The following is an 18,544-nucleotide window of genomic DNA, read 5'->3' as shown; positions in this document are numbered from 1 at the left end:
AAAGTTATTTTGCACGGGTCGATCCGTCAAATCTGCTTTTTTTTTTATAAATATTGTTTTACTGCGCCTTCTTCGTCTATACCGCTCTCTCTTGATTCCTACCAAGGATCTATAATACCCGGATTTTCAGACATGACAACAGAACTAGCGTCTTATTCCTCGGTATACGTTTCAGCGGCCTCGGTCTTCGATTCGGCCACCTCGGTCCTGGCAACTGTCACAGCAGAGGCCAGTTCGAAGAGTTTGGCCATTATCGTTGAGCAGGCGAAAGCCACCATGTCATACTACTCGCTCGCACAGGCTGCGGCGACCATCACGGATCCTGGAGCAGCCTCCAGTGCATCTGCCGAGGCCGCGGTTGCTTCGGCAATTATGAAAGAACTGTTTGACGATAATTCTTTCTATGGTGGAAACGCTCCTTCTTTAGGTGGAAACATTGCTCTGCTAGTTGTCATGAGTGTATTTCTTGCCATGCAGGTCGTCTACGGAGCCATCTACAGAAACTGGTGGTTTTTCACTTGTTTTACCTGCGGTTTAATTCTCGAGGTCCTAGGTTATTGCGGGCGTATCTGGTCTTCGCAGAACATTATGTCCTTTAATGGCTATGTTCTGCAGCTAGTCTGTCTAACACTGGCTCCCTGTTTTATCATGGCCGGAATATATTACACAATTGGTGAGATGACGATTATCATGGGCCAAATGTATTCCTTGCTCAAGCCTATGCAATATTCGCTAATTTTTATTATGTGCGACATAACTGCACTTGTTTTGCAAGCTATTGGCGGTGGGGTTGCTTCTAATGCTCTGAGTTTGTTTGAAAGCACTCGTGGCGGTGCCGACATCATGGTGGGGGGGCTTGCCTTCCAGGTTTTTTCCATCGCACTTTTCCAGTTCTTTTGGTACATTTTTCTGTTTAGATGTTACAGAAGCTACAGAAAGCATGGAGACGACAGTTTTGATCCCCAATACGCTTCGGTAAGAAAGAGACAAGTGTTTTTGGTCTACATCGGCTTCATTTCACTTGCAGTCATTTTCGTGTTTATTCGGTCGATCTACCGTCTGATTGAGCTTGCACAGGGCTTTTCTGGCCATTTGGCAGTGACAGAGATCTACTTTTTTATTTTAGAGGCACTCATGATGGCTCTCGCTATATGTCTCATGCTCATTACCTACCCGGGTGCCGTTTACGGGCGCAACACTAAGATTGAAGTTGACAAGAGCGTTAGAGGTCTGTTCGAGAATACATGGTGCTCCAGCCGCTTGCACAGGAAGGACCCTGTGGAGCCTGCAGAGCCGGACACACACGATAAAGAAAAAGCTTCAGAGCCGCTCTAAGCGAGTATTGTGACTTTGCGGCTCGGCGGCTCAGGAGCGCATCGATGCTGTCATATTCTGCAATTAATACCACGGCTTCTGTTTCTACGAGGTCTTTCTTATCAACTGCTGACATTGTAAGGTCTAGGATCCCTGGTACCTAGCGTGCCGATTTTATGTTAGGTTCGATTGTCCAGGAAATAAAAATAAGCTGAAGTTAATTGTAGTGAGTTTCGGAGCAAAAACTAGTTTTAAAATTGGCACCGATTTGACTTTGGCCAAGCCCGGCATCGGGCAAATTACGGAACCCTGCAAACCCGTGCTACAAGCCCCATGGAGGCCTACTGATACCATTGAGCTATTCTCCGTAACGATGGGACCATCGCTGTTTCCTCGTGGTGCGGTAGCACTACGACATGTTAAGGGTTGGATACGCGACGCGAACGCGCAGAGCGCGAAATCTGTTATAATCTGAAAAACTACTTTTTTGGGCCGATGCGCGCCGCGCACCAAAGGAGCTGCAGCTGCAACCTCCGAGGCCAGTGCAAGCCAGACGGGCAGTCCTGAGCACCCCGAACACGACGCAAGATGGTCATAGTGAGCAGGCTCAAATTGGCGTGGGACACCCGTTGCCCTATTTTCCCCACGAGATTACGCGTCGCCCGCCCCGAAAAAAATTCCCGTGCCCGAATCACAGGGGTCGCGCACTCCTTTCAAGACGAAAATTTTGTGGTACATGCCCAAACAAGGGGGAACCTACATTTATAAAGAATCGATATTTCCATATTTCGAGATATCTGCCGATTCTTCTGGGTTGTCTGAAGAGCAGTGTCTAGCGTGGTCAATTACTTTTGTTTTCCAAAATCCCCAGTCGTCTTTCTTTTCGACACCAACGTTGCAACCTACTCATCCAAGGGGGAAACAAAGACAAAACGACCGACCTTTGGCTCAATTCTAAGCTAGTTCCAGAAGAAGTTTGATATACATGCTACACAGCGCATTTAGCAATTGAACACGCTTCGAATCAGCATTGAAGGTTTGAAACCAGATAGATCACATTTGAAGATCGTTTTTTAAATCACTGTTCAGCAGGCCTGATCTATAAGAGGACCTTGTATCCAGAAGCGATACTCACCATCCAATATGCGACAGAAAACATATGGCCCACCAAGAAGAACCCATGCCCCACAATATCCCTCGACACTCGAGGCAATTGAGAACCGCAGAAACAGAGTTGTGGCTAACGAGTACCTCGCAAGTATCAGTGCTCATTTGCAGACTCTTGAAAACAGCTCCCAGGCCAGTGCGGCCATGATTGACCTCCAGCCAGAGGTGAAATGGTTCATGAGACCGTACCTGGTCAACTTCATAATACAAATGCATGCGTCGCTCAAGCTGAAGCCACAAACGCTGTTCCTGTGCTGGAACATAATAGACAGATACTGCGCCAAACGCATTGCGTTCAGGCAACATTACCAGCTGATCGGATGCACGGCGCTTTGGATCGCGGCCAAGTACGAGGACAAGAAGTCCAGGGTGCCTACCGTGTCTGAATTGAGTCTCATGTGCTCCAACGTCTACGACGAAAGTATGTTCAAGGAGATGGAGATCCACATTCTTAGTACGCTGGGCTGGTCGATTGGCCACACCTCGCTCGAGGACATCCTCCAGTTGTCCATCAAATTCTGTGACCACGACGGGAAAGAAACCCTCGCCAAGCCGCTAGACCAGTACAAGTCAAACTCGCCAACCGTGAGTGCCATCTTGGCCATCAGCAGATATCTTTGCGAGCTGTCGCTGTACGAACGCAACTACCTCAACTACAAGACGTCCATGATAGGCATTGCTGCGCACTTGATGGCATGCTCGATGCTCAAGCTCGAGACGGGTTCCAGTTGGCTCGAGTCTGTCTATGTTCACTACTACAACAGCAAATATCGTACTAAGTCCAAGCATCAGCTTCCGACGCCCGTGACTCCATCCAAGAGCTTCAAATATTTTAACGACGAAACGAGTGATATTCAGGATGCAGACATGGATCACTTCCGGTCCACGGAAAGCATCAACAACGCATACGGTCCATTCATCAACGGATTCGAAGGACTGGAAACAATCTCTCAGCTCCGCCAGCTCTCGCTCATGCTTCTTAAATCGCTTCTTAACCCTGCAGAAGTTTTGATCGAGAAGTACTCGCAACTCGGGGTGATCACAGTGATCCAAAACTTTATCACCGAAAATCACCTTGAACATCTACAACACAGCAAGGAACTGGACGACATCGAAAACCTATCTCCAGCAACAGCAGACGAGCTCTCGAACTTGTTGCTCAACCTTGAGCATTACCCAGAGCTGACGCAGCTGCCTCGGCCACATGCTCAATTTGCGCAAATATACCATTCTCCAACTCTCAACAAGTCGACCTCATCTCCATTCAACTCGCCCTCCAAGTTCTCTTCGTTCAGTTCCGTTTCGTCGCAAACGACGTGTGATTCCTCTTACGAAGAGCTGGCTCAACGAAAGATGTATTACCAAACTGCCGGCATGCCGAGATACCCAGATTCGTCGCCGATTCTTAACACCCCTCAATAACTGCACAAATATAATGGCACATGATATTCTGACACTATAGACCGCTCGAGTTCTTTTCAATCTTCACGTCGGTGATCACGATCGACGAATCGTCCGACTCATTTTTCTCTGGCTGTTTTTCCTTTTTCACTTCTTTTTCCTCCAGTTGCTCATGTTCTGAGTAATAGTAGTTCTTGAATTCTGGAGGAGAGACGGATCGCGAGCCAAACACAAACCTGTCCACAAAATTCCTGCGTTTGCGCACCGGAATCGTGGGCGAGTGCGCTGGAGACTGAGACGGTGAGTTATACGATGGGCCTGCATTGTATGGAGAAGCTATGAATTCCGGCTCGATGTAGGTATCTCTGGTTATAATGATGTAAACGAGAAGCAGGATGATTATGCTGAGATTGAGGTAGTTCAATTTCTTCTGGAAGCTGAGTGAGTCTGCGAATCTGGCAAATTTGGAGTCTGTCTCGAGAAGCATGTGCTGGAACTTGCTATTTTGATAATTAAAGAGATTTTCGAAATTGAATGCCAGTTCGGTGTTCAGCAGCCGGAAGTTGCCGATCTGGTTCAGGATTGTCTGGTTCAGATGGTCTATGAGCGTGCCAAATTTTTTGTTTTGACGGTTTTCCAGGTTTTCGAATGCATTCGCCAGGATTTTGGACTGTTCCTCGATGTATAGCAGAGAGAGCGTTGCGTTGGACTCCAGCAGCGAGATTCTCTTGATGATGTTCTTGTAGATTGATTCCTGTGTTCCTGTGGTTTGTGTGGTCTTGGGCCTTGTTTCTGACGGCGAGTCGCCCGCCTCGCACAGCTCCTGCTGATGTTCCTTGAGAAATCTGTCCAGCCCCAAATACGGCGTGATTTTGCAATTATCATCGTCCGTGGAGCCATTCAGCGAAAAAACAATCTCGTTCAGAGAAAGGTTAAAAGACGGCGTTTCGTAAAAAGCGGCAGAAACCACCTCTGGCTTTTCCCTTTCGATTTCGTTCTTCTGGACCTCTGCCTTATCTTCCTCTTTGAGCTGTTCTATCATTGTCTTGCCGTGGACTTGCACAGAAGAAATCGGACAGTAGAACTCGTCACCATAGTATGAGAGGACCTCAATCTTCAAAAACTTGGCCCAGATCAATGGATTTTCCACCTTGAACATCTGCAATTTACGTATGTTCTCGGCTCTGAACTCTCCCAACGACTGCCATGTAGCAGCCGGGTATCGGTCGCTCACGGAAAACCGAACGTCCTTGAACATAGACGAGAAAAACTCGTAGTTGCCCAGCAGCACCTCCTCCACCAGAATATCCTCACACAGCTCGATGATTACGTACTTGTTTTTCGCCTTGCACTCGTTCAACAAATAAGAGTCTTTGTTTTCGTTGAGGATGGCGTTTGCGCCCTTTGCCTCCGTATTCGTTTTAACAATCGTCGCCGCGCAGTCGAACGAGGCAAAATTGAATTTCTCGTTGTACACCTTTCCTGTATCTTCTTTTGGCTCAGGACCTGCAAACATTGAGATTTCGATCTCCATCTCCTCGCCAATGGAACCTTCCAGCTCGCTGCTCGACTCCTGATCTGGTCTCTTTTTGGTGATCTGCGACTCGTCGACTTTCTTCTTTTTCCACTCTTCAAAGGTCAGGAAGTAGGATTTTTCTTCGTTAATCACACTGGACTCGTTTGCGTCCAGCGAGTCCGTGAGGTTCTGCACATCCAACTCCACCCTGGACTCGTTCAGGGATGCTGCTGTTGAACAATTGTCGTCTGCCAGCACAGCTGCAGAGTACAACCAAATGCTCCACCAGCGCCAGAGCATTGCAGGAAATTAGATTGTTTTATTTTGTTTCAACTTTTGGCTTTTTTGATAATTATTTTTTCTTAGTGAGATATTTCTTGTTCAGTTCCATGTCTCTCAAGTTCTGCACTGTTTGTGCCTCAAATAACAACAGGTAAGTTGCCGTTGCCCAGAACCTAACATTCAGGTCGATGGAGGCCCACAAGGTGCTGAAAGACGCCGGGTATACGGTGAGATCGTACGGGACGGGAACCTCTGTGAGACTACCAGGCCCCACGATTGACCAGCCCAATGTGTTTGAATTCGGCACGCCATACACAAAAATCCTTGAAAAACTCAACACACAGGACCTGAAAATACACAAAGCCAACGGAGTGTTGGACATGACTAAGCGGAACATTGGCATCAAAAAGGCCCCTGAAAGATGGCCATACTATAACCAGCCGCCTCAGCGATTGCCACCTAGCGAGTACCCTGAATTCGAAAACGAGCTGGATTTTCAGGTTGTGATAACTTGCGAGGAAAGGTGCTTTGATTCGGTCGTGGAGGATTTTTTCAGCAGGAACTACTTCGAGCCAAGCCAGACGCAGCAGGCTGTGCATTGTTTCAACGTCGAGATTCGCGATGAGCACAAAAGCGCACTGGCCGGAGCACAAGCCATTCTGGATCTTGCGCGAATGCTGTCGGACGCCCACGCCAAGAGTCTAGAGGATTTCAGCGCGCCCCTGTTCGAGGACAAAATCCCAGACATCATCACCGAATGGCAGCAAAACCATCCAGTGACACCTGTTCTATACGCCTTGTGCTACCATTAGTCATCTTGAATATTATCTATTTGTCTACAACACAACGCCCGTTCACAAACACCTTTCTCACGTTGCGGTCGTCACCGTTGAAAATCCACTTGTCGATCAGGTCCAGGAACTTTCCGCGCGACTCGTCGTGACTCAGCAAACCCCATTTCGGATTCTGGAACTCAAACGTGTCGACCGGCGAACCCTCGCAGTCTAACTGGATCAGCTGCGCGTCGAACTTGTATCCGACCTCGAACAGCCCCAGCTTCACGTCCAAGTTCAACACCTCTGCACCACCAACGGTCGCCAGATAGAGCACGTCGTGGGTGCTGAGCTTTTCAAAGTTGTTTTCCGACTTCATCACCAGATGGTTCGACACCAGCAGCGCGTGTTTGGCCACCTGAAGGATAGACGGCGTGAAACCTCCCGAACAGTCTGTTCCCAGACCCACTTTGACGTTGCTATTGAGCAGCCATCTGACTCTGGCCTCTCCAGACGTGATGGACGAGTTGGACGTTGGGCAATGCGACACCCCACACCCTGTCAGTGCAAGGAGGTCTTTTTCATGCTCCGACAGATGGATGCAGTGGGCCAAGATTGTTTTCGGGCCCAGCAGCCCAGACTTGTAATAAATATCTGTGTACGAATCGAACCCTGGGAACATTTCACTGGCCACCTCGATTTCCCGTTTATTTTCCGAGAGGTGGGTCTGGCAGTGATAGTTGTGGGACTTGCGCAGCTCTCCCAGCCATTTCATCAGTTTCTCTGTGCACGAGGGCGCGAAGCGTGGTGTGAGAATTGGCTGCACAAAGTTGCCCGAAGGGTCTCTTTTTTCAATGTGCTCAATCACGTCAAGCTGCGAGGCCTTGCTCTCCTCGAACGTCTCGATGTAGTGGTCCGGCGAGTTTTGGTTCATGCAGACCTTTCCGATCAGCGCTCTTTGGCCGCGCATCAGCGCCAGGTCTGCGAGCAGGTTGGTTGCGTCGGCGTGGATTGTTGCGTAGTACGCTGCCGCGGTCGTGCCGTTGCTGAGAGTTCTCTCGATCACCTGGCTGTAGATGCTGTTAGCTCTTGTGAGGTCTCTAAACGACGATTCCAGCGGGAATGTGTACTTTTCGAGCCAGTCCAGCAGCGTGGAGTCGCCAAATATGCCGTTATTTGGGAACTGGGGAGCGTGGATGTGGGTGTCAATGAAGCCAGGCACGAAGAATTTGGTTTCCGAGTCGGCAACGTCGACGAAACGCACTTCGTGCAGCTCCAGCCCGGTGAATTTCAAAGTGTAGGAGGTGTAGTCTGCGCAATTCTCCTTCACGAAAACTATAGTCCCGTCCTGGTCAACTCCAACGGCACAGTGCGTAAGCACCTGCAGAGCACCGAGCGACGGGGTCTGGATAAACGTCCCAAAATAGCAGGTGAATTTTATTGGTTCAAGGCAGCGCGTGGCCACCACTGGGGGAAACTGATGTTGGGTCATGTTCATGTGGATAACTGTTTTGCACTTATATAGTTTCCGGGCATTTTCCCCGGCGTGAATATTACAGATAGCTGCCGCGGCCCAGAAATATATCTCCGCGGAGACTTAAAATTTGGCGAGATCGTCGCGTCGCTCTTCCTCGGCAACAGAATATGTGCTATATTTTCCCTGTAGCAAGTATGCGTCTAGCCGCGCGTCGAGCCGCGCGTACAGCCAGCCACGTGTTCTGCACCGGCACCGTCCAGGACAGGACACAGGAAAGAGCAGTGGACCTTGTGAATTTTGTGGCAATGCAGAATACACCAGACCTGTGCAACGTAGTGAGCTAACTGACAGAATTGACGTGACTTGACAGCACAGCGGATCGCAAACTCGTTTCACTGAGCACGTCCACAGAAAGTCCAGGTCGACACCCAAATTATCTGTATACCCAAACAAAAAAAAGCTCGATGGCTGCTGCTACCATTGGCAAGTTCTGTGTTTTCTGTAGCCGGCCAAACACTATATAAACAGGCCCGAATTCCTTGTTAGCACTCCATTACACTGCTAGATCACAATGGTTGCCATCAACAAGATTTTCTGTGCCTCTCTGCTCGTTGCCGCCCCAGCTTTTGCTGCTGCCCTGCCTGAAGCCCAGGCCCAGGCTGATCTCTCCAAATACAAGGACAAGCTCAGAAAATTGAAGGAGAAATTCAAGGGCGGCAAAGACGAGGACTGCGACAGTTCCACCAAGACCACCCTGGAGACCTCGACCACGTCTGACTGTGACACTGCCACCAAGACCACAGAGATCATCACCTCCACCTCGTCCTCCGACTGTGACCCTGCAACCAAGACGACTGCGTCGTCCAGCTCTGCGTCTGTCACTTCTTCCTCGGATTGCGATACTGCTACCAAGTCTCTCCTCTAAATACGTTCTCTATACGCTCTCTAGTTTTGTCTGTTTGTACGAGAGAATAGCTACCAAAAACTTTGCTGAGTAATGGATAGAGTAATCTTTTCGCGACGTCTCGTAATTTCTACCAATCAATTTTCGTCAAAAAAAAATTAACAAATACAAAGAACCATGGTCAACGTAAGTATTGACTCCTTTCAGTTGCCCTAACCTTCAGTACATCAAGAGCCTCAAACTAAAGAAGGTGCCTCATGTCGGCGGCGTCACTCCATTCTTGCTGCTCGGTTATGCCCCAAGTCTCGCCCTTTGGGGAGGTGCCACTGTTGCTGCCATTTTCACCTTCACGGAGCACTGGCCATTATTCCAGGACACTTTCTACAAGAAGCTTCCAATCATGGGTAAGCTCTGGATCAAGGAGGTCGACCCACAGGACTTGCCACAGTGAATAGACGAAAATATATTATACAATTTGTTTCTACCCAAAGATTATTCGTCGTCGTTATTGCAGCCCACAACACCCCAACGGACTCCAGTTACCGCGTGCAATCTGTCGAGAATGTCATGTATTGGCGTTAGCAGGCCGAACTCCTTGTTTTCGCCGTCGTAAGAGTGCAGCATCCCGATGACTCCCAGCCCGGTTTCTGGGGCTGCAGACATCAGGTTTCCGAGGATCGTGGTGAACATCGACCGTCTGCCGGCTGCCGGGGCACGAAGATTCGATAGTTTCGTCAGAATGAACGCTCCCGAGTCACCGCCTGCGGCAAATTGTTTTTTGGAGCCTGCAATAACGAATTCCGACGTTCTGAGCGTTCCGTCGGACCAGTACACCATTTTCTGTCCATTCAGACGGCCGTCCGTGTAGCATGTAGTAGCCCCCACCTTGAACACGTCCAGCCCGGCGTGCTTGAGCGTCGCGAAATCTTTTGAGCTTTCCAAGTCGACCGTCTCCTTGACGGACAAATTGGAAAACATGAGCGATGGGTCATGTTTGTTGAGCTCCAGATCCTCTCCAAGAAAGTTGATGAACTTCTTGGAGTGGTCGGAAATCTTCACAATCGCTATATCCGAGAGTTTATCTTCCACCACCAGTCGTTCTCCCCAGATTAGTTGACCAAAAGATTGTGGTGGCAGGTTGCGCTTGACGAGCTTCTTCTTTATGCGCACCTCGCTCACCGGGTAAGTTTCGTCTAGTTGTCTGATTGCCGCGTCGTATGCCTGGTATTCCTCTGAGTGCGGCTCGTATTTTAGTCTTTCGTTGGCAAGAGCGTTTTTGTACAGATTGATCAAAACAGGCGAAGGAACAGACACGTATGGATAACTCTCACCCGCGTTGATGGTCTCGTTGAGTATCACGTGCGCGCAGGTGAGCCCAAACAGCGAGTTGGCGTATTTCTGGAGCCGCGTGTTCTCGTTGTTTTTCGAGATTTTCGGGTACAAATAGCCAGCGAGCGTGCCTGATAATTTGAGCGAGCTGTTGCAAGCGATGGGCATGGAAATCGGTACGTACCCTGCGTCCGGGTCGAGCGTGCGGAAAGGAGCGTGGAAAGTGGACGCGGCAGGCTTGATTTCGTTTTTCTGCGCGACAAAGTGGAGGTCGGCTGTGCTGGCACAGAAATAACGAATGATCTCTGTGTGCTCGTTTGTTAGCGTCGGGAAACCAAACACAAACGTGACAACGCTGAGGTTTTCGTGGACAAACCCACGCAACACTGGCGCAATGAAAGAGCCATCCTGGTCTGACAGGAGATTGTCCTTGGATTTTTTCACCAGCAGCTGCATCATGCGGCCTATTTTCTGTTCGCTCTCCAACGGCCGCGACGAGCTGCCAACTGGAAAGTTTTGCGGAGCCATCAGCGCCACGTAGTTCTCCAGCTCCTGCGGCGGTTTCTGGACCGTTTTCAGCTGAACCAGTAGATCATGTAGATTTTTAAGCACAAGCGCTTTCGAGTTGTCGTACACCTCGATCACGAGCAGATTGTCCACAAGAAAAAGAACGTTTTTAACGAGTTGCGCAAGACCAGGAGACGAGGCTGTTGAGAAGTGGTATGGGGGCAGCGAGGCGAGATAGCTGAGTTTGGCGATCGCGGTGGTTGTTTGCTTGATACTTTCGCTGATCTCAATGGAAGCCTTTGTCAGATTGAGCACCGACTGCGACACCCGCATTAAAGTGTTGGAAACCGTTTGTGCCAGTGTTCGCAGCTGTTTTTCTAGCGCACTCTCTAACAGACCAATATCTTTCTCTAACACCTGGGATGGCAAGGTTGTACTCCGGTTGGTGCTCCCCGCGTCCTTGGGCCGCAGAAGCGACGCCACGGCTCCGGCCTCTTCCGTTTCGTCATCGAACTCTTCCTCGTTGAGTACGCGCAGAGGTTTTCCTATCGATGTAAAGGTGGGGTGTTTCTGGGCACCGTGAGAGCTCTGTTGCGAGGAAGATCTCGTGGAGATGGTGTTTTTCGAGCTGAACAAGGAGTTTGTGTTGGAGTTGAAGGAGTACTGGAAAGTCTTTGTGTCGTCGAAGTTGAGGGACTCCGAGTCGCTGAGTTTTTTGGACGATGCCCGCGAGCCGCCCGAGTGGACGCTTGCAGCGTCGTCGTCGTCTTTGCGTCTAAATAATTTTAATGGCATAGAGAGCTGAAAAAGCGTGAACCAATATTTTTTTTATACGAAATGACCATGGAAAAAAATAAAAAAATATTAATGAGTCTAATATTCAAACGGCATGCCTCCTTCTTTGGCAATTTGGGAGAAAGCGTCTCCAAAATAGTACCAAAACCACACAGATTTTTCAAGGTGACCAAGCCGGTTGGCTTTGAAAAGCCCCCGGTGCATCTGAGAGATCTCCCACGAAAGAAATGGCTCACAAAGGAAAACCTCAATGTGCCCAAGAGAATCTGGGATTTCTACTTCGACGGGATCACAAGACGCACACGAGTCGACAAAATCCAGAAAGATCTTGCATACGGAGGAATGTACGATTTTCATGTCTACATGAAGACCAAGGGCAGGCTCTTCGAGGCTCCTGTTTCATACTTCAAGAAAGACAAGTCGCTTTTTTTCCCCAATTTCCGGGCTCGCACGCTGCGCGAGCAAAACGTCGAGCTCATGGATGTGCTCCAGCAGGCCAAGGTGACGGTGCTCAAAGTATACTCTGCCGACTCTGGCAAAGAGATGGTAGCCGATTATTTCAAGATCCCCGGCTCGGACGACAACTATCTGTCGAAGACCGGCATCGACGAATTCCAGAAGGCCTTCCCACAATCCCAGATTGTGGAGCTGTTGCTGAGTGAGAAATGGTCGAACCATTTTGTCCACACGTACGTGACCCCACGCAAGCTCAGAGCCGAGGTCCCAGAATCGCAGCACGACAAATTTTTAGTCGCACTCAGAGACGCGGTTCTGTCGCGAGAGGACCGCGAAAAACTGCTAATGACAAACACATATGCCGGATACGTGTATCTGATCGACGACTCGTTCCGGATCCGCTGGGTCGGGTGTGGCCAGCCGGAGGAGAAAGAGGTTCAGGGGCTGTGGAGAGCGCTCAAAGGACTGGAGAGAGAGACTGGGCGCAAATTGGTCAAAACTAGATAACCGCTGCATGTAAATAATAGACCGTAATTCCACCAGCTTTTCCAGTCTATGGGCCATACATCCTCGGTATATTGCAAGTATGCAATCAGCCGGGACGGAATAAAATACTTCTACACTACGCTGCCACCAAGGAACCTGGCAAAGTTTCCCAGCAAGCTCCAATGGCTCTATTCCCGAACAGTGAAGAGACCGCTGTTGCAGCTGGTGGAGTATATGCTCGTCAAGCGGACGCATACCTGTCAAAGCGTCTCATTGCTCATGATTCCATTACTAGACAGAAATTCAGGCGATTCCAGTGCTCTCATTGATTTGCAACATCGCTCGTGATGACCTCGCCGGCCATGACATGGGCCGAGTCCTGCGATTCCCCCAGCTTGGACGTGCCTTTCTCTTTGTACGTGGATACGGCAGGGATGTTGGCCTTGATGCGCGTGACGTTTGTGCCGTACGCGCGCGGCTCGAGGCGAATAAGTGTGTGCAAGGGAATCGACATCCACGGCGACTTTTCCTGCGGGGAATTCATGAAATATGCATAGATACATCTCAACACCGCCTGGTGCGTGATCACAAGCACGTTCTCCTGGTTCTCCAGTTCCATAATGATAGGCTCTAGGCGCTGGATAACGTCTCTGTAGGATTCCCCTCCTCTGTACCGGTACTCGAACTTATTTTCGTCACGTGCTGCAAAATCCTCAGGGAATCTCTGTGCGATCTCCTCGTATGTCAGGCCATCGCACGACCCAGCGTCAAGCTCGTCCAGAGCTTTCCACTGTTTCTTGGGATTTGGCAGAAACTGCGCTGTCTGCTGCGTTCTCCTCAAAGTCGAGGTCCAGACCTCGAGCTTGTCGTGGTTGGGAATGTAGTTTTCCACCAGGTCTTTGAGCTTCCGAGCGTACTTCATTCCCCGTTCACTCAGGTCTGCATCGCCCCCAATCTTACCTTCAAGGTTGTACTGCGACTCGCCGTGGCGCGACAGCCATATGTAGCGCGGTTTGATGTGCAGGTTCATAATATAGTAGGCGATTCTGCTCTCCAAGTAGCTCGCTATCTTGTTGATGATGATCTGCGAGTTGACGTTGATCAGTTTGATGAAGCTCAGCTCTTTTTCATCCACTAGGTCCATCGGCTCGTAGTGTGTCTCGTAGTACTTGATTTTCGTGAGGATATCCTCCAACGCATAGCCGGGCGGCTTACCGGCATAATCTGGGGACGTGGAGTTGATGTCCATTATATTCGACTTGACGATCGCCTCGTCGTCACAGAAGCTTTCCAGAAACAGCGGCTCCACCTTGTTGTCTCTCAGGGTCTGCGCGACCATTGCTCGTTTCTGCTTCGTCACGTTGGAACCGTCCAGAATAGCCACACATCCGTCCTCCTCGTTCATCCACTTGATGACGTCTTTTATCGCATCAATGTTGGCCTGTTCACGGATCACCTTGCTTTCTTCGTTGTTTGGGTTGAAAAAGTCCGCAGAAGGCTGTTCTCTGTACTCCTCCCGACGGTACGAAGACACGCTAAACACCCTTGTCTTGACCGAGAGCCAGGACAAGTACCGCACAATCTTGTGCGAGATAAACGACTTGCCACGAGCAGGCAGACCAACCATCACCACGCACACACGCAGGTTGTCAACGTGCGAAACAGTGTAGAGGGGCATTGGAGTGGGAAAAGCAGAGAGCCAAAAATAAATAAACGGCCAAAAAATATCAACCATACAAGACAATTATTGTTTTTAGGTCATAGTGCTTAATTTTACTTTTGACGGCGGCCGTTTGAATTATGACTGCTCAGCTGCTGGATGTGCTCCATGATTTGAAAGTTGGACCCAAAGACAATGATGACTGGCTCGATCCAACTACCAAGACAGCCACTCCTCCGCCTCCTGTGTCTGAAGAAGGTGTTCTAGCTGATATCAAGAGAGCGTACCTTTCTCCCACCAATGAGCTGCCATGGGATTTGCTGGATAAATTCCAACAAGTGCCAGAAGCTGGCCCGCAGGACAGAGAACGGTTCTACCGTTCCATGTTGACGATTCCTCCAACACTTAAACGGACCACTGTCCGTTTCCAGCGAAGCGGCATTGAGGGATCCATCGTTTCCTACAAGGAGACTTTCGACCGCACCATTTTGGAGTCTGGTAACTCTGCCGTGACGTCACTCTCTGTCAAACGGAAATTCGGTGGTAAGGACGACGCGATCAAAGGAAACTCGGGGTTTTTGCCCTTCCAGCCTGGAGGACTTTCTGCCAACGAGGAGCCCAAGGACTCTACGAGATTTCTTCACAGAGACGAAAACGGACTGCTGGACATTCCGCAGGGCTTAAGTCGCGGTTTGGCACTAAAGGACGGTGCGCATACAGATCTGACAGAGCTGGAACAAAAGCAGGCGAGCGACGAGCAAGAGCAGGTCCAAGATCAAGAGCCGGAGATTATTCAGGAATCCGACGTGGAAGACGAAATCTCAAAATTCATTCCTGCCAGTATGCTCCCCAGGCCGTCAAAAAGGAAGCCTGCTCTTCCTCCTAAACGCGAGTGGGCGCACGTTGTGGATGTGAACCACGCAATTCCCAATTTTGACGAGCTTGTCCCCAATCCAGCACGGACATGGCCTTTTGAGCTGGATACCTTCCAGAAAGAGGCGGTCTACCATCTCGAAAAAAACGACTCTGTCTTTGTGGCTGCTCATACTTCCGCTGGTAAGACTGTCGTTGCCGAGTACGCTATTGCGTTGGCAAACAGAAACATGACGAAAACGATCTACACGTCGCCGATCAAAGCACTGAGTAACCAAAAATTCAGAGACTTCAAGGAGAGTTTCGACGACGTTGACGTGGGAGTCATCACCGGTGATGTCCAAATCAATCCCGAGGCAAACTGTCTGATTATGACAACTGAGATTCTGCGTTCCATGCTTTATAGAGGCGCAGATCTGATTAGAGACGTGGAGTTTGTCATTTTCGACGAGGTCCACTACGTCAACGATATAGAAAGAGGAGTGGTTTGGGAAGAGGTCATCATTATGCTTCCCGAGCACATTAAGGTTGTGTTGCTTTCTGCCACGGTTCCAAATACCTATGAATTTGCTTCGTGGGTCGGGCGTACCAGACAGAAAGACATTTACGTCATTTCGACGTCCAAGCGTCCTGTGCCGTTGGAAATATTTGTGTGGGCCAAGGACGATATTTTTAAGCTAATTGATGCTAACGGATCTTTCCAGCAGAAGAATTTCAGATTGCACGAGGACAAGCTTCTCAAGAAGAAGGATGTTCCTGAGAGTAACGCCAAGGGAAAAGGCGGGGCTGTGGTTCGCGGCGGAGCACGAGGTGGTGCGAGAGGCGGCCGTGGAGGGGCCCGTGGAGGCTCAACAATGTCAGGAAAAATGTTCAAAAGAGACGGGCCAAACAAGAACTCGTGGCACAATCTGGTGACGTTCTTGCAAAAGAAAGACCTCATGCCGGCAGTCATCTTTGTGTTCTCCAAGAAACGTTGTGAAGAATACGCAGACACTTTGCGAGGAGTGAATTTCTGCACCGCTAAGGAGGCGTCACAAATCCATATGTTCATTGACAAAGCTGTTTCCAGACTTAAAAAGGAAGATCGGGAGCTGCCTCAGATCCTCAAAGTCCGTGAAATGCTTTCTCGGGGTATTGCGGTTCATCACGGTGGTCTTTTGCCGATCGTGAAAGAAATCATTGAGATTCTATTTTCCAAGACCCTTATCAAGGTCCTTTTTGCAACGGAGACCTTTGCCATGGGACTTAACCTCCCAACAAGAACTGTCGTTTTTAGCGAATTGCGGAAGCATGACGGAACAGGATACAGAAACCTGCTTCCTGGTGAATTCACGCAGATGTCAGGCCGCGCAGGTCGCCGTGGATTGGATAGCACGGGTACTGTGATTGTGATGGCTTACAACCAACCGCTGGAGGAATTTTCATTCAAAGAGGTGACCATGGGTACTGCTACAAAGCTATCATCGAAATTTAGACTCACATATAACATGATTTTAAACCTGCTTCGTATAGAGGCATTGAGAGTGGAGGAGATGATCAAAAGATCTTTTGGTGAGAATACAACTCAATCGCTGCTGCCTGAACATGAAATTGAGATTGCCAAGCTTGAAAAGCAGCTCAAGGATCTGAAAAAGCAAAACATTTCCGAGGAAGACAACGCCAAACTTAACCTATTCTACGAAACGATGGAGGAAATGAAGGAACAGTATGGCGATCTTGTGCAGGAGAGTATGAAGCTGTTGTACTACCAAAAGCGACTCAAGGTCGGACGTCTTGTTGTTTACCGTGACCGTGACACAAACCAGTCATATCCTGCTGTGACGGCTAGATGGAGCAACGGTGACGACAAAATAACTCTTTTGACTTTGGATGTCCAACAAAGTTCTAAGAACCAGTTCAATTGTGTGTATACGACCAATTTTGGTCAGCCTTATGTGGCAAAGTTCTTTAGCAAGTGGAAAGCGGGCACCAATTTCAAATTCATCGATGTTTCTCTTAGTGACATAGAGTTTGTTGGCGCATACTCTGTGCGGTCCTATATCAATGGCATCATTAACAAGGACCCTAAAAGTATCAGTGGTTTCAAGACGGAGGTGGGCCAGCTTCTTCGATACCAACGTAAATGGGGTGAGCTGGACTGGACTGCATTCCAGAACCCAAATATGATTGATATCTTGACACGCATCGATGAGCTGCGGGATACGGTGATGAATTGCTTTGCTGACGAAAAGTTTGACTCACTTGTCGAAGCAGAATATCCAACTTTCATGAACCGCAAGAACATTGAGAAACGCATAGAATCTTTGAGAAGTCTGATGAGCGAGGAGAACCTGGAGCTTTTGCCTGACTACGAGCAACGTTTGGAGGTTTTGAAACAGCTGGGATTTGTCAATGACCAGCTGACGGTCACGCTAAAAGGACGCGTTGCTTGTGAGATCAATTTCGGCTTTGAGTTGATTGTTACCGAACTCGTTTTCGAGAACATTTTGGGAACGTTTACCAGCGAGGAAATTGTGGCTTTGCTTTCGTGCTTTGTGTATGATGGAAAACGGGGAAACGAAGAGGGCCCAGCTCCTTTGTGCACGCCACGCCTGGAGAGTGGAAAAGACAAGATAGTGGAAATCGTGGAGCAGGTGATGAAGGTGTCCAACGAGAACAAGATCATATTGACAGCAGAAGAAGAACAGTTCCTTGAAAACAACCGGTTTGGGTTGGTGAACGTCGTTTACGAATGGGCCAGAGGACAGTCGTTCAAGGATATCATGGAACTGAGCAACGACGAAAACGAAGCAGAAGGAACGATCGTCAGAGTCATCACAAGATTAGATGAAGTGTGTCGTGTGGTGATGAATTGTGCTCTTATCGTGGGTGACTCTGAACTACATATGAAGATGGGTGAGGCTCAAGAAAAAATCAAACGAGACATCGTTTTCTGTGCTTCGCTGTATTTATAGATGGAACATTGGGTACATAAATTAGCTTTTCATTTTCTTTTGAGACTGCGTGGCTTGGTGACACCTGCGGGCCGCACCGTCTTGACTCCGTCCAGCGTCTTGAGCGGCTTGACTGATCCTTTACCCTTGTTTAGTCGCAGAGCAGGTTTTGTACTCGCCAAATTAGGACCTGCCTCTACCACAATCGAGACCACCGTTTCTCCGCGCAAAATCACCAATCCCAGTAACCGTTTTTCTTCGCTTATCCCTGATTCATCCGCATCAACAGCTTTTTGCTCGCGAAGCTGTTTTTTAGACCGCTTTGTCAGTCTAAACTCCTCTGCATCTGCCAGAACTAAATTCATGTGCGAGTCAAAAGATAAGAGGGTTCCTGTGAACTGTGAGGTATCCAGTGTGGTCACTCGCACACGGAAGTTTATAAGGTTTGCCTGGAGTTAGTAGCTGAGATTATTCCACTTACCAATTTAGGCTTCTTGGGCAGTTGTCCAATGGCCATGATATGTATAATTCCTAACTTTTTTCGTTTGATTATGTCAGCCCCAGCTCATTTTTTTGTGTCGCAAAAATAAAACCAAAACAAAACATAAAAGTAAACAAAACGTTCTTTACACCGTTTCTCCAAAGGAATATATATAGCGCTGCAACCGGCT

General features: G+C 49.0%; 12 protein-coding genes across 12 annotated transcripts; 7 read left to right on the top strand and 5 right to left on the bottom strand.

Moving 5' to 3' along the window:
* The first annotated feature begins 212 nt into the window (after positions 1–212).
* Positions 213–1,525, top strand: OGAPODRAFT_16842 (uncharacterized protein). The gene has a single exon (XM_018354701.1). It carries the CDS (start codon positions 277–279, stop codon positions 1,333–1,335), a length of 1,059 nt encoding a protein of 352 aa, XP_018209886.1. The 5' UTR covers positions 213–276; the 3' UTR covers positions 1,336–1,525.
* A 727-nt stretch (positions 1,526–2,252) lies between these two features.
* OGAPODRAFT_94778 (uncharacterized protein) lies at positions 2,253–5,561 on the top strand. Its single transcript, XM_018357617.1, has one exon. It carries the CDS (start codon positions 2,458–2,460, stop codon positions 3,901–3,903), a length of 1,446 nt encoding a protein of 481 aa, XP_018209885.1. The 5' UTR covers positions 2,253–2,457; the 3' UTR covers positions 3,904–5,561.
* OGAPODRAFT_77171 (uncharacterized protein) lies at positions 2,253–5,698 on the bottom strand (the record flags this gene model as incomplete). The annotated part of the gene is made up of 1 exon (XM_018356287.1): positions 2,253–5,698. The coding sequence occupies one exon, from the start codon at positions 5,696–5,698 to the stop codon at positions 3,938–3,940; it is 1,761 nt and encodes a 586-aa protein (XP_018209884.1). The 3' UTR covers positions 2,253–3,937.
* An 89-nt stretch (positions 5,699–5,787) lies between these two features.
* OGAPODRAFT_9188 (uncharacterized protein) lies at positions 5,788–6,460 on the top strand (the record flags this gene model as incomplete). The annotated part of the gene is made up of 3 exons (XM_018357054.1): positions 5,788–5,831; positions 5,865–6,404; positions 6,445–6,460. The coding sequence occupies 3 exons, from the start codon at positions 5,788–5,790 to the stop codon at positions 6,458–6,460; spliced, it is 600 nt and encodes a 199-aa protein (XP_018209883.1).
* Positions 5,936–7,945, bottom strand: OGAPODRAFT_101393 (uncharacterized protein; the record flags this gene model as incomplete). The annotated part of the gene is made up of 1 exon (XM_018353039.1): positions 5,936–7,945. One exon carries the CDS (start codon positions 7,943–7,945, stop codon positions 6,509–6,511), a length of 1,437 nt encoding a protein of 478 aa, XP_018209882.1. The 3' UTR covers positions 5,936–6,508.
* Positions 7,946–8,501: 556 nt separating this feature from the next.
* On the top strand, positions 8,502–8,855 carry OGAPODRAFT_13749 (uncharacterized protein; the record flags this gene model as incomplete). Its single annotated transcript, XM_018353384.1, has 1 exon — positions 8,502–8,855. One exon carries the CDS (start codon positions 8,502–8,504, stop codon positions 8,853–8,855), a length of 354 nt encoding a protein of 117 aa, XP_018209881.1.
* A 156-nt stretch (positions 8,856–9,011) lies between these two features.
* Positions 9,012–9,285, top strand: OGAPODRAFT_9185 (uncharacterized protein; the record flags this gene model as incomplete). The annotated part of the gene is made up of 2 exons (XM_018357047.1): positions 9,012–9,020; positions 9,058–9,285. 2 exons carry the CDS (start codon positions 9,012–9,014, stop codon positions 9,283–9,285), a joined length of 237 nt encoding a protein of 78 aa, XP_018209880.1.
* A 41-nt stretch (positions 9,286–9,326) lies between these two features.
* OGAPODRAFT_77169 (uncharacterized protein) lies at positions 9,327–11,465 on the bottom strand (the record flags this gene model as incomplete). Its single annotated transcript, XM_018356286.1, has 1 exon — positions 9,327–11,465. The coding sequence occupies one exon, from the start codon at positions 11,463–11,465 to the stop codon at positions 9,327–9,329; it is 2,139 nt and encodes a 712-aa protein (XP_018209879.1).
* Positions 11,466–11,537: 72 nt separating this feature from the next.
* OGAPODRAFT_94773 (uncharacterized protein) lies at positions 11,538–14,081 on the top strand (the record flags this gene model as incomplete). The annotated part of the gene is made up of 1 exon (XM_018357616.1): positions 11,538–14,081. One exon carries the CDS (start codon positions 11,538–11,540, stop codon positions 12,426–12,428), a length of 891 nt encoding a protein of 296 aa, XP_018209878.1. The 3' UTR covers positions 12,429–14,081.
* OGAPODRAFT_101391 (uncharacterized protein) lies at positions 11,589–14,085 on the bottom strand (the record flags this gene model as incomplete). The annotated part of the gene is made up of 1 exon (XM_018353038.1): positions 11,589–14,085. One exon carries the CDS (start codon positions 14,083–14,085, stop codon positions 12,730–12,732), a length of 1,356 nt encoding a protein of 451 aa, XP_018209877.1. The 3' UTR covers positions 11,589–12,729.
* Positions 14,086–15,237: 1,152 nt separating this feature from the next.
* Positions 15,238–18,323, top strand: OGAPODRAFT_16840 (uncharacterized protein). The gene has a single exon (XM_018354700.1). The coding sequence runs from the start codon at positions 15,312–15,314 to the stop codon at positions 17,892–17,894; it is 2,583 nt and encodes an 860-aa protein (XP_018209876.1). The 5' UTR covers positions 15,238–15,311; the 3' UTR covers positions 17,895–18,323.
* On the bottom strand, positions 17,924–18,390 carry OGAPODRAFT_13744 (uncharacterized protein; the record flags this gene model as incomplete). The annotated part of the gene is made up of 2 exons (XM_018353383.1): positions 17,924–18,271; positions 18,355–18,390. 2 exons carry the CDS (start codon positions 18,388–18,390, stop codon positions 17,924–17,926), a joined length of 384 nt encoding a protein of 127 aa, XP_018209875.1.
* Positions 18,391–18,544: the final 154 nt, after the last annotated feature.

This window comes from Ogataea polymorpha (assembly GCF_001664045.1).
Source record: "Ogataea polymorpha strain NCYC 495 leu1.1 chromosome Unknown OGAPOscaffold_5, whole genome shotgun sequence".
NCBI classification, from domain to species: Eukaryota; Fungi; Ascomycota; class Pichiomycetes; order Pichiales; family Pichiaceae; genus Ogataea; species Ogataea polymorpha.
This window is presented reverse-complemented; position numbering and strand designations above follow the sequence as displayed.

What these genes read in the sequence shown, in the direction of transcription:
- OGAPODRAFT_16842 (XM_018354701.1), top strand. Translation starts at nt 277, where the DNA reads ATGTCATACTACTCGCTCGCACAGGCTGCGGCGACCATCACGGATCCT.
- OGAPODRAFT_16840 (XM_018354700.1), top strand. Translation starts at nt 15,312, where the DNA reads ATGACAACTGAGATTCTGCGTTCCATGCTTTATAGAGGCGCAGATCTG.
- OGAPODRAFT_94778 (XM_018357617.1), top strand. Translation starts at nt 2,458, where the DNA reads ATGCGACAGAAAACATATGGCCCACCAAGAAGAACCCATGCCCCACAA.